Genomic DNA, 13568 nt, shown 5'->3' on the forward strand with positions numbered 1-13568 from the left:
AATACTTTCAATTTAGGCCCAGGAATTTCTACTTCAAATTGTTGCTTAATCTTAAATAAGTCACATAGCCTAGAAAAATATGTCAAAATTAGATTTTGGATAAAAATTAATTTCTGGGAACAAAATAATGACCAGAAAATCAAAGTTGTGAGTCAAATATTGCATAAATTGAAGCACTTCCACTTCCTTAAACTTCTACTGATCTGTACACCACTTCTGACCATATTATCCCTTGATCTCCAGCTCTTCTTGCCTTATGATAAATTATTCTGTGGCCGCTCAAGCTGTTAAGCAATGAGGAAAGTTGTGCTGAGAGAATCCCGCCACAGCTCAATATCTTTGCTGATTCAGAGATATGTTGAAACAAAGGTTTTCCAGTGACCAAAACGATAAGCAAACAACTTTTTCTCCATCTTCACCACGAAACTCCTTAGCATTTTCGTGCTGAGGGGACAACGTGAAAGTGAGAGGATATTGACTTCTCTCTCTTGTTCTTATGCCAAAAGCATTACGTATAATTTTTCAGAAAGCTACACATGAAATATCACTGTTAAAAGAAACAACAACGCCGAAGTTCAGGGGAATGGAAAAAACAGTGAAAAACTAATGAATTACACAAAGCTGAGAAAGGCAAAGTTTTGCACATTATTAAAATCTTATTATTTCAGTGATAATCACACAATTCCAACGATCACTAAGCGTCGCTTTAATTAGAAACTTCTTCGGCGATAAGAAGTCTTCGTTGCTTTTTAATTACAGAAATATCGCTAAAGTGAGAGCTAATTTTGAAACGACCTATAATATTGCTAATATCTCTCGCGAACCTTCTAATTCTCACGCGTCTAATGATAGTTGTACAAGTCATCGCGACAATATTAATTGTTGGTAGTAATTTTAGCTGGTAATAATTTTCCACTGCCGCGGGCTATTTTTATCATTTGTGAGTAAACTTTGCACCCTCTCAACTCTGTGCCTTTTTCGGAGCTTTGATGACGAAACGCTGTATGGAAAGGAGGCCCCACTTGAGCACTTATGGAAAGTCGCTGGGCGGTGGAGAAGAAATGAGGTGGAATTCCGTCCAACGGTCCCCATTGTTGGGCCACCCCAAACCACCATTGTCGACGAGGAGCAGCGACGGAAAGCCGCCAGGGGGTGAGAGGAGAGAGAGGGAGAAAGGACTGGCGTGTTCAATTCACGTAAATGTTAGGAAATTGCTCGGCCTCTGGTCAGTTCAGGTAGAACCGTGTTGCGAGACAGGCTGAAATTGACGTGAAAGTCCGTGCCATCCAGAGAACTTCCATGGGAAAACTACTGCTCACTGAATATTTCAGCGAGTTGTTACTGGATTCAGCAGACCTCCACTCAGGTAATTAGCAAACTTTCGACAATTTGCCGAGATGCGCTCATTGTTATCCACGACTCTCAGTTCAGGGGCTGCTATTCAGTGAATTTGAAGAGGAGGGAGCTTTCACGGCCTGAAGGTTCAGTGGAGTGCTTTTCAAGTCACAAAGTCACAATTCAAGCTCCTATTTAAAGCCTCTGTACGAGTTTATGAAGCAAATTCCTCAAGATATTAATCAATTGACAACAGGGGGGAAAATTCCATGTATGAATGGGCAGTAATTTAATGGGACTTTTTTTTTCCTCCACACTCTCTTTTCCAGGTCACTGGGAACATTAGCAATCACACTCAGCCATCAGGAGTGGACGCGATAGAAAGCTCATGTTGGTTGCAGTAAATTAACACGCTCACCAGAAGCCCAATTATTATTTCTTACGGTTGGCGAGCAGAAAAGAGAACAGCAAAAGTGCTAAAGAGCGTGAGTTTGTGCAGTGAGAAAGTGGTGAATCTCAAGTTCTTGGCCAAACGGTGGCCACTAGCGAGTCCCAAGAGACCCTGAAGACAGAGAGAATCAAAAAGACTCCTTCGAGAAATCAAAGATGGGCTGTGCAAATTCCTCACCACTCGCCAATGGGGCGGAGAACATCATGGGCACGGCCAAGAGTGCTGCCCAAGATATGAAACACACCGGCGAAGAAGTGCTAAACGGTAAGTTAATCCACTTGATGGCCGTGCAAGTGTTAAGAAGCAAGTGAAACATGATAACGGGTGAAGACTAATCACAGGTGGAGTGGCTTTCTGGAAAGTGTACCTTCTTATTGCTGGGTCATTTTGCTCATGAATGTAATTTGACGTTGGCACGGAAAAGAAATTGTTGTAGGAAGTCATTAAAATCCCACAGCGGGTTGATGCCTTTTTGGGGTTTTCAGGTCAAGCGGCACTTCTTTCAGCGCACACACAATAACCCCCTCAAGAAAAGTACAAATAAGAGGGTGTGAAGTCACAAAGAAACATCACTGTGCCGCCCCTGAAAAAAAAACACCACCTTTGCACAGTCGATATGGATTTTTATTTATTCTCCAGCCAAGGACCGCTAAATCGTGCTAAAACTCACCCCCCTGAGAACGTGAGGAACTGATGGAAAATTCCTCGAGAATGGAGATTGTGAAAATTGCCCATTATCACTCTGTAAATGTGTGTCTTTCGCTGGGTAATTTTCTCATCCACTCACCAAAAATTTCGAGGGTAGGAAATGCACTTAAAAAGATTGATTCTCTTAATGATGTGAAATTAAGGTAAAGCAGGTTATTTCTCAAACGATCCCAATTTCTCCCCCTCCCGCAAAAGGGAATTCAATAGCATCTGATTTAAAAAAAAAATCCTTCCAATGCACGCGCGGTGGGTAAATTCAATAAGAGATTTTCCTTTTTGCAAAAACTCCGCTCAAAAGTCACCCTAATTGGACTGAAAATTCACTACACGAAATCTCACTCACAACTTGCCGGCAACATTCCGCAGCGGGCGCTAATTTCAAGGGTTTAAAGAGCGCGTAACCCTGGTAGGAAGCGGTCTGGCGTGCCGGATTGAAAAAATTATGTAAATTTTAACACTCTAACAGGTTAAATCTGCGTGGCTGCGTTGGAGGTCATCGATGGGGTGGTGTGGATATCACAGTATCAACCCTTACAAATTACACATCAGACCCTCCCTTTTAATGCAATCATTTTCACCGTGAATACTAATTAGGCAATTTTTGCGATGAGGAAACTTCTGAGTGGAGCAACACGCAAAAATTTTTCGCATGGAAACGAAGGGACTTTCTATAAAAAGAAATATGCGTGAAATTGAGCGGAAATGTATGAAAAATTGCTATGAAGAATCTGAGGAGATGGAGGATTTTAATTTTATGATTATTAATTGCTAAACCTGCTTATAGGCAAACACTGGAAATGCTTTTTATTAAAAATAGCGCCAATTTGGGGTCAAAGTTTGAAGAAAATGAAGAGGCAGAAATTAAATAAAGGCTCTGAATTACACAGCAATCAGAGACAAGTGGGCGTGGCGAGCATGTGGGCGGAGCTTTCTCTACAAAGGTGGCCTTCTGGGAAACATGAATATCACTAAAATATTCTCTTATTCGCTCTTTTCAGATGTAAACAGCACGATATCGGGAACAGTGGAGTACGTTAAGGACACAGTCGTTGGCACCGTCCAGGGAATGGGCCAGGAGCTGGAGAGTGCCTTCAAGGGTGGCAAGGAGGAGAAGGCAGACGACCTGCTGGTGGAGGATCTCACGGAGAGCAAATACATCCCGCTCAAGGAGCCGAACGGCCTGATGGAGAACCTCGAGGAGCGGAAGACGGAGATGCTGAAGCGAGTGCAGAGCTTATCGGACGAGGCGGACAAGATGGCTGATGAGCTTATCAAGGAAACGGAAGATGTGATGGTGGATGGGGTTGAGGAGGCGGCGACGAAAGTACAAAATGGTCTCGAGGGTGCTAAAGAGGCGTTGGAGGGCATTGTTAAGGACGATGAGGCGGACAAGACACCTGTTCACTCAATCGACAGCCTAAAGACCGGCACTCCAGAGCCCGAACTCGAGAGGATACTCGAGGCCAATGAAGACACCAAGTCACCCTCCCCGAAGCCCACCCTCATGCAACTCGAGGACTTGGAAGCGGATCCAGCGGCGCCATCCGAGACAAAGATACCAGAGTGAGTAAGGGATTTCTCTCACAACCACCCACACCACGGCAATTCACTGCAGATCCCCGAACACCCCTTCAGCGAACAATAGAAAGCATATCGATTTGTAAAGAAGAACCTATCGAATACATTCTCTCCAAACTGTTATACTTTTCATAGTCTCTTCAATCGCCACCCTTCCATGGCTTCTTCTCACTCACCCACCAAAGTTAAACATTGCCCACCTCCGGAGCGCAAGAGAGGATTCCTCATTTTGTGGTACTTTTCCTTTGCTCAGAGACACCACCACACACTTAATCGATTACAGTCACCACTTCCATCAGCATTTCAAGTTCACCCACACCGTCGACAATCAAACACACGAAACACAGTACAAATTAATTCGATATTCCATCATAATTTCTATTCAGAGCCGCCAGGGTGATTCACTCCTGGCCAGTTCACGCCATCCGAAGCTCTCGGACAAGGAGCCAGAGAGTGAGGGTGGTATCGTGATCTCATTCGTCACAGGGAGACTCTTTCGCTCGTTTTTCTCTCTCTCAAGTGTGCATGAGGTGAAATAATTAGAAATTTATGGCTTTTTCTTACTTTCTCAAAAGCCACTCTCCTTTTTGGGGTGCTTGACCGCATTTGCTTTCGAAGAAACTTTATCTCACAGGCATTAAACCGTATAGACACAACGAGGGGTGGCGGACAAGTGTAAAATTTGGTAAAACTCTGATGGGTAAATGAATTTGCAATCAAACATGTGCAGTAAATTCTGCTTGCACAAGAGGGATATTAATTGGAAAATTTGCAAGAGCACAACTTTAATTAAGTAGAACGAAAGAGCTTTCAAAATTCCCACTTCTCTGTGTTATAAGTGAATTTGGAAAATTAGATTTTCTCAATTTCTCTACACGAGAGAAATATAGTGATTGTGTGTTCTTTACCCCTTAATTTTGCACTCGAAATAGGAGTTTCTCCGATAAGAGTACTTTGACTTTCACCTTCGTCTCACATTTGGAGACGGAAAATCGATTTTCACCTCCGCAGCGAAGAAAAAAGAACCGGAAGTGAGAACTAGAAGTGTTTGGTCATAAAAATTCACTGTTCTTTTTTTCCAACACACACAATTTCCATCCACTTCTTGGGGCCACGAAAATGTTGTATATTCAAATCACTCGCTGGCAGTCTTGGGAGGCAAAAGAAAAGCTCTGTGAGCTGAAGAGGAATGGCAAGTGGAATGCGAAGAATATGGATGGATGGAATGATCATTAATTTGTATGCCATTGAGTTTAACGATTTGTGGCACTTTTCGGTTTATCACACACTTTTTCACTGGACTTTATTCGCCCTTTTATCACACTCGGCAAAATAAATACACACACGCCACAATGAAATCCACCCCAAATGAATGGAATGTTGTTACTCTACTTTTGAACAGTGATGAACACTAAAACAAGCCTAAATAAAACATCCTCCAGGCGCTCTTCGACTCATACACAAGACACAAAACAAATTATTGGCAACATGAGTGAAAAGCTCGCAAACTCACCCACAAAAGCTTCACACTGGCTTGATGGCGATGGGCAATGCAAGGTGGACAAGGAGCCACAGTTGACTCCTTGGGAGCGATTGGCCGATGCTATCCTCAGGAAGCCCTTTCCGCTCACGCATTCATCCAAGTCCGCAAGCATCGAAAGTCTCACCACGGACACCATTGAGATTTAACACACCCACCGCAGGGCGTGCATTATTGCTTCACCAAAAAATGTCCTTCCTCTTCCATTGACAAAAGTCCCCCCAGACTTGCGATGCATTTTCCCACTGCAGAACTTTCTCCTCTATTCCCTCCAATGAAAAGAAAAATGCTAACCATAACATGATGAGAGACACAGAGAAGAGTAGACAAAATGTACAACAGGAGAGATGCATTATTGTAAAGTTTTTTTTCCTTTTTATCACCCAAAAATGGTTAAGTGAATGTGTTAAGGTAGATTTTATAAACTTATTATTGTGTACATTGTATTCATAGATAATTGCAAAACACTCTAAAAGAATAATAAAGTGAACATCCAAAGAAGAGAAGAAAATTCAGTTTTTCCCGCATCTTTATTCTTCCATAGCAATTAAGCTTGCGATGTCTTGTAAGCAGAAAAATACTAGGAATATTTCTATCAGAAAAAAAGGTTTATCTCATTAAAAATATTCCATGTTTTTTATCAAGGAGAGTCTTGCCAATTAAATTTCAAGGGAAAAAAATGCAATACTGTGATTCCACATGCTATTTCGTCCTTAATTATGGCACGCCGTGCAAAAGGTAAGTTCATTAAGTGCAAACCATTAATTCAGAAAGTGTTTCCTGCAAAAATAAAGGGCTTCTGTGCAGCCTCAACTTAACTATTAAAAGCTATTTTTGCCGTGAATTTTTAATCACCGCCGCGAAAGAATGATTGAAGCTGATTAAGACATGAAAAAATGCTTCAGGAAGAGACTTTTATTGTTGCTTTCAATTCAATTTCTGGAGTGTCTTCTAGAGACTGGCTTTCTGGCGTCATGTTGAGATGGTCTTCACGTCTCCAGTGAGCGCGATCGCCTCGATCTCCACCTTCGCCTGCATTGGCAAAGCGGCCACGGCGAAGCACGAACGCGCCGGAAAATCGTGCGTGAACACTGCAAGAAAAACGAACATTAATTAATTCAGAGGCATTTTTCTGGTCACTTAAACAGCGTATGAAATGGAAGTCAATATGTGGCGATTAGGGCAATAAAGAACCTTATCTTGTTTACCACACAATCTCAAGTGCCGGCCGGGGGATTGAGACGAGTTTTTTTTTCGTCTGCATCTCAGAGACACTCAAAACCAGCTCAATTGAAGAGCGATTATTTGGAAGAATTATGTCATCGCGACTCACCCTTCTTGTACTCCTCGTTGAACTTTGGCGAGTCATCGATATTCGTCAGAAACACCGTGACCTTAACGACTTTCTCAATGCCCGAATCGGCGGCCTCGAGGACGTTTTTGAGATTCTTCAGAGCCTGAGCTGTTTCCGGCACAATGCCGCCAGGAACGAGCTTCATTGTATCCTTGTCCAATCCCAAGCATCCGGACAAATAAACCGTGCGATCAACAACAATAGCTTGACTGTGAATATTCATGCAAAAAACCCAAATTAAGATCTTTCCTGCAAGTAGACAATGAATCTCAAGATGAATCTCACCTGTATGGCGCAATGGCTTTCCCGGAAAGCGCAGATGAGATGATTTTCCTGGTTAGAGATGCCATTTCGTGGGAGTTTCTGCCGGTCGCTGGAATCACGAGAACACTAATGAAAGACACTCGTCGAACTGTGTGATCGTTTGTTTGACAACGCCAGTGGAGTGATAGAAGTGACCTTGTGGAGCTCACAATTCCCCACAACTACATTTGCATTTGTATGCAAGTGTTGTGTCTATTCGATGGGGCCAATGGGGAAAAAGACTGGAAGATAAGTGTAAAGGGAATAGAGAAATTCAGTTACAATTTCGCTCATTTGATATTCTCCCTCTCATTTACAGCCAGAGACATCTTGCGGAGGGAAGAAATTTGGCTGTTTTGTTAGGTTTCAGAGAAACTTGAAACATGGAATGTTTCACTGGAATATTTCACAACACTTTTCTTCTTCTTCTTCTTATTCTTTATTTGACGTCTTCTAATAGAAGGTATCGCCATCTACATTATTATTAGTACATTATTATTATAACTACTTATAACTTATAACTTATAACTTATTCTTATATTTCTCTACTTAAACCTATCTTATCAATAAATTTCAATGTTTTCAGTACTTCATCCTCGTCGTCATCCAGTAAATTTTCTATTTTGTCCTTTAATTTCATCTCTCCTCTTATACTACGGAACCTTATGCAATCTATTAATATATGTTGAACACTTAAATCTACGTCACAGCATTTTGTTGGGTATGTTTTGGTGAATATTGAATTATGTGTAATACCAGTATGACCAATCCTAAGTCTAGTTAAAATAGTCTCTTCTTTCCTATTGCTTCTATTTACAGTTGTGTATTTGTTTACATTAGTTTTGATCTTAAACATCTTGTTATTTTCTAGATTACTCCATAATACGTTCCATCTATCTTTTAGTTTACTTTTAACAACATTTCTTACGTCTAAATAAGGCACTTTATATTCAGTGTTAAGATCATTAGCTTCTTTGGCTGCTTTGTCAGCCATTTCATTGCCTTCAACCCCTATATGGCCCGGGACCCAACAAATTGTTATGTTATAGTCTTGCTCTCTTATAATGGTATTGGATGTTTCAACTATATTTTTGATAACTCGACTCTGTTTTATATTTATGTTATTGATTGCTTTTATTGTACTGAGGGAATCCGAGAAAATTACTATGTTTTTATTGTCTTGGTCGTCTACTTGTATGTATTTTAGAGCTTCTAATATTGCAACTGCTTCTGCAGTGAATATTGAGCATTCTTTATGGATTTGGAAAGATATTTCAATGTTAGAAAGAATAACTGAAAGCCCAGTGTGGTCTATAGTTTTAGAACCGTCTGTGAAAATTTGTTTGTGATTATTGTATTGCAGAATTTTTTGGTCTACGTCCTTTTTTGTTATTTGAGGTTTTTTAGATTTACTTAATGCTAAGTCTATATTTATTTTATTTTGTGTTTGTGGGTTCCAGTCGTAGCTATTATTGACTTCTAAGGGTGGTGTTTGTATATTAAGTTCATCTAGTATATCACGGAATATTTTTGCTATTGGGCTCAATGTATTGACGTTGGACACATCTAAGGCACTATTGTATAAATCGAAGAGGGGATGATCACTATTTGTTGCCACTTTTAAACCATAGTTTAGGGTGTATTTCTTGTATATCAAGTTTAAAGGTAATTGTCCTGCTTCTACTAGTAAGTATTCAATTCGACTAGTTCTATGTGCCCCTGTTACTAGTCTGATACTACTATGATAAGAGCTTTTAAGTTTTTTAAAGAAATTATTGTTGAGACTGCCGTACGCCACTATGCCATAAGTTAAGGTACTGAGGATTAATGCATTATGCATCATCATTAAAGTTTTCCTATATATACCCCATTTTTTCCTTGCAACACATTTGATAATATCTAGTCTTTTGGAGCATTTTGTCTTAATTAATCTTGTATTAGCTTCCCATTTAAGTTTACTGTCAAAAATTATTCCTAAAAATTTGTAACTCTCAACACATTCTATAGTATTTCCATAGAGATTGAGTTGAATATTATTGTGCGGTTTTCTGAGTTTGCAGAAGTGGATCATTTTAGTTTTGTCAGAATTGAAGTTAAGGCCATATTTTTTATTCCACTGTTCTAAGTTTTCTATTGTCATTGAGAGTGTGTTTTGAATTTTATTATCGTCATGATCTGCAAAATATACTACTAAATCGTCTGCGTACATTAATGATTGAACTTCCTGGGGGATATTTTCAAAGATCGAGTTAATGTAAATGAGGAATAATGTGACCGAGATTACGGAACCTTGTGGTATACCATTTTTAATTTCGTATAGATTTGATAAATTGTTTCCATTATAGACTTGAATTTTTCGATCGGAAAGAAATTTGCTTATGAAGTTCAACATTTTCCCTTTGATTCCAATTTTTATAAGTTCTCTTAAGATTCCAGTCTTCCAAACTTGATCATATGCCTTGCTTATATCAAAAAATATGGCATAGAGATGTTTTTTATTTTTGAATGCAACGTGGATATCATTAGTCAATTGAATTAAATTATCATTAGTAGTTCTGCCTCGTCTAAAGCCTGCTTGAAATTGAGATAAAATTTTGTTTTCTTCTAGGTAGAAGATTAGTCGCTTATTTATAATTCTTTCGAGAATTTTAGATAGGCAAGAAGTTCTTGAAATGGGTCGGTAATTGGATGGATCTGAGTTACATTTACCAGGCTTACAAATTGGCTTAACCCAAGCAGTTTTCCAAGATTCTGGGAAATACGCTCCATCATATATTTCATTATATGTTTGAAGCAGAATATCCAGACCCTTTTCACTTAGATTTTTAATAAAGGCATAATGAATTTCGTCTGGTCCCGGAGAGGATCCTGATACTTCCTTGATGACATTCTTCAGTTCTTGTATGGTGATTTCCTGGTTGTATGTTATATTGAGATCATTATTTGTTTGATGAGGAAGTGTGAAATTATTTTCTATCAGAGTTTTGGTAAGTTTAAACTCACTATTGTAGTAATTGTCAGAAGAATTCAGGGAGAAAGTTTGGGCAAAAATATTGGCTATTTCTTTAGAGTTGTCAATTATGTTACCATTGATTTTGAGTATTTTAACTTCATTCTGGTTTATTTTTCTATTAAATATATTGATTTTATTCCAGATTTCTTTCAAACTAGTTTCGCTATTAATTGTGGATATGTACTTGTCAAAATTATCCCTCCTGGAGCTTCGTAACAATTTTTGGATTTCTGCTTTGAGTTCTTTGTATTCTGCTAAGGTGGTCGAATTTTGTGTTCTCCTAAATGATCTATAAAGTCTTTTCCTTGTTTTTATTTTCATACGAAGTTCTTTAGTAAACCATGGTAGCGGCTTCTTAATTGATGGTTTGGATTTAGGACAGTTATTATTGGCAATATTGATTAGTTGGGTGCAAAATTGTTGATATGTATTTTCAAAGGAATCTTGGTCAATATTCATAAGGTAGGAGTCTGTGTAAAATTTTTCCCAATTGCACTTATCAAGTTTCCAATTAGGGAGTTTGGAGTCGGCATTCTGGAGGAAATTGAAATTTAATAAAAGAGGTATGTGATCACTACTAAGAGGTTCTTCGTAAGTTTGAAAATTTATAAGGTTTGCTAACGAAGCTGAACAGAGAGCAATATCTATGCAAGATGTTTTCCCGTTGTGCCATATATGGGTTGGTTCGCCATTATTCAATACTACTAAATCATGGTCGTATATTAATTTTTCTAATTTATCGCCTCGACTATCAGAAGTTTGATCACCCCAGATAGGATTTTTGGCGTTAAAATCTCCTACTATTAAAAATGGTTGAGGAAGTCTTAATATAAGACCCTCCAGACTTTTGATAATTTCTCTATTATATTGAGGTGGTAAATAAATTGTACATAGATAAAAGGTTGTAGGACTGTTGAGCTTAATAACAATGGCTTGCAAAGGGCAATTGGTATTAATTAGTTCATATTCAAATTCTTCTTTAACAGCTATAAGGACGCCTCCACTGCTTATATTTCCATCATAATAATTCTTGTGTTCGATATTGTAATTTTTGAGAATAGGGTAATTAAAATCATTTAATCTAGTTTCTTGAATACAAATAAAATTTGGTTCGAGTTCATTGATAAGTATTTTTAAATCTTCATAGTGTTTATAAAATCCATTTATATTCCAATTAAGGAGATTGTATTGCTTTACTTTATTTCCGAAAACTAACATTGTCCCTGTTTGGGTCAATGTTTTGTAAATCGGACAAAGGTTCATCTTCTGACATGCTTTCATCTTCATTATTTGAGCTGGGTAAGACCCACTGGTTATTATCTTGTTGAGTATTATTGGTATTATTTACTGTTCTTGTGTTGTTTTTTGGTTTTTTGTAGATTCGTTGAGTTTGTTCGTCTGATGATGACGTTGTGTGTTGTCTTTTTTCTCTCATTTCTTTCACAAGGCTGGCCAGTGTTGTGGCTGCTTCCACTGTGTCTTTCTCTTCTTGTTCAGTTTGCTGTGGTTTTGATTGGGGAGCTTGTTTTCTGGTGAATCTGGAGGTAGATGGAGCATGAATGTTGTTCTCAGTGTTTACCTCACAATTTCCGGTGTTTTCAGCTGTTTCTTCTGATGATCCTTCGGTGATTTCCTGATTAATGTTCCTCTTGAAGCCTTTGATGGTGAAGTTTCTTCTTCCTCTTCTTCGGGGTGGTCTGTTTCGCTTCCTCTGATTCAGTGCGTTGAGTTCTGGGTTCTCCTCGTCCTGGTCAAGTCCATCAAACATATTTTGCGCTAAGATGTTGGCATAGGATCTTGCATCACTTTTTTGGTGATTTTTCGCTCGATATGCTTCTCCTCTGGACATGTTTTTCTCTCTCATTATTTGGTTTATTTCTTTGATTGAGATCCTTTCTGGGCACTCTGGGTCCGTCGCTGCATGCTCATTGGTATCATTGTTCCAGCAATTGACGCATTTTTTGCTGTTCTCACAGGGTTCTTTATGGTCTCTCAATTCTCCACATTGGGCACAAATTGCTGTTCCCTCTTTGCATTGTCTTTCATGATGATTAAATCTCAGGCACTTCATGCACTGCAGAATCCTCCGGTTTTGATAGTTCACGTATCGCTTAGCAGATTCGCACACGATTTCTCGGGGAAGGATAGTACCATGAAACAGAACTTTGATTCTCTCAGTCTTAACAAAAGCTTCAAGTCCCTTCTCGCCATCTTTACGCGTAATTCTGATCACTTTTTTCACCTTGATATCACTTCCGTTCACAGTCAGAATCTTGTCTTTCAGTTCCTCCTCAGTAAGTTCAGTGGAAACCCCATTGATAATTCCCAGTGATGCCACGTAGTACGTGGGAATAAAGCTCTTGAATCCAAAGCGCTTTAACTTTTCTTCTTTCACACAGGAATTGGCGCCTGTCATCGTTTTGAAATAAGCAACGACATTGTTTCTGCTTATTTTCGCAACTTCTTCAATTTCTCCAGCCGGAAAGATTTTGTTGAGTGCTATCCCAACGTCCATATCGTTTATTTTGTCATTTATGTTTCTCACTGCATTGTCTTTGGCAATCACCACTCGAAAAGAGTCACCATAATAGCTTCCATCCAAGTAAAAGTTCGGTTCGCGCACAAAAGGTCTTTCTGCAGTCCCGCCAGGACCCCCAGGGTCCTGGGGGCGACTGCCCCCAGGATCAGACATCACTACTTGAGTATTGTAGAGTCTTTGTTACTTCTCAGAGGAATTTCACAATGTTATGGTTTTATGGCCCTTTGTGTGATGTCAGGGCACGTATATTTTCACAGTTTTTCCTGATTTTATGTAATTTATCAATCACTATCCACCACAGATAAGTCACAGCACCCGCTGGGGGTGTTTTTAAGATGGTTTTTGTAAAAATCACACCAGTATTTATGCAGAAATAAGATTTATTCGCGGGAGTAGATCTTTCTGCATCGGAGTGTCAAACAGAAGTGTCACAACACTTTTGTGAGAAGGATTTATGGGATTCAAAAAATTGATTTCTCTAACGATTTAATTAGTTATAAATGGGTGAATAATTAATTTGTTAATTAATTATGAAATAATTTTTCCGACTCTGCATTTTTAGTCAAATGTAAAACAATTAAAGAAATGAACATTTTCCCTTTTATTATTATTGTTTTTGCTGTTGGTTTAGGTAAGAATGGTAAGAATAATATGAAAACTCCTTTTTTCTTTGAGAATTGAAATTTTCCTCCTCCTGAAACATTTCAGTCCTTATCATAAATTTCATGAAACATCGCTTCTTTCATC

General features: G+C 38.9%; 2 protein-coding genes across 2 annotated transcripts; one reads left to right on the forward strand and one right to left on the reverse strand.

Annotated features, from left to right (window-relative positions):
- The first annotated feature begins 1352 nt into the window (after nucleotides 1-1352).
- On the forward strand, nucleotides 1353-6421 carry LOC132260367 (uncharacterized). The gene is made up of 3 exons (XM_059758426.1): nucleotides 1353-1366; nucleotides 1665-2050; nucleotides 3493-6421. The coding sequence occupies exons 2-3, from the start codon at nucleotides 1942-1944 to the stop codon at nucleotides 4059-4061; spliced, it is 678 nt and encodes a 225-aa protein (XP_059614409.1). The 5' UTR covers nucleotides 1353-1366; nucleotides 1665-1941; the 3' UTR covers nucleotides 4062-6421.
- Nucleotides 6422-6509: 88 nt separating this feature from the next.
- On the reverse strand, nucleotides 6510-7406 carry LOC132260368 (rutC family protein UK114). The gene is made up of 3 exons (XM_059758427.1): nucleotides 7252-7406; nucleotides 6946-7175; nucleotides 6510-6703 (listed from the first exon to the last, which is right to left on the reverse strand). Exons 1-3 carry the CDS (start codon nucleotides 7314-7316, stop codon nucleotides 6585-6587), a joined length of 414 nt encoding a protein of 137 aa, XP_059614410.1. The 5' UTR covers nucleotides 7317-7406; the 3' UTR covers nucleotides 6510-6584.
- Between the last annotated feature and the right edge of the window lie 6162 nt (nucleotides 7407-13568).

Source organism: Phlebotomus argentipes, unplaced genomic scaffold, assembly GCF_947086385.1.
Source record: "Phlebotomus argentipes unplaced genomic scaffold, Phlebotomus argentipes genome assembly scaffold_18, whole genome shotgun sequence".
Taxonomy (NCBI): Eukaryota; Metazoa; Arthropoda; class Insecta; order Diptera; family Psychodidae; genus Phlebotomus; species Phlebotomus argentipes.

What these genes read in the sequence shown, in the direction of transcription:
- LOC132260367 (XM_059758426.1), top strand. Translation starts at nt 1,942, where the DNA reads ATGGGCTGTGCAAATTCCTCACCACTCGCCAATGGGGCGGAGAACATC. An exon ending in CGGCGAAGAAGTGCTAAACG is followed by an intron (nt 2,051 to 3,492) that starts GTAAGTTAATCC and finishes CGCTCTTTTCAG; the next exon opens with ATGTAAACAGCACGATATCG.
- LOC132260368 (XM_059758427.1), bottom strand. Translation starts at nt 7,316, where the DNA reads ATGGCATCTCTAACCAGGAAAATCATCTCATCTGCGCTTTCCGGGAAA. An exon ending in AAAGCCATTGCGCCATACAG is followed by an intron (nt 7,176 to 7,251) that starts GTGAGATTCATC and finishes GAATATTCACAG; the next exon opens with TCAAGCTATTGTTGTTGATC. An exon ending in CAACGAGGAGTACAAGAAGG is followed by an intron (nt 6,704 to 6,945) that starts GTGAGTCGCGAT and finishes TTTTTCTTGCAG; the next exon opens with TGTTCACGCACGATTTTCCG.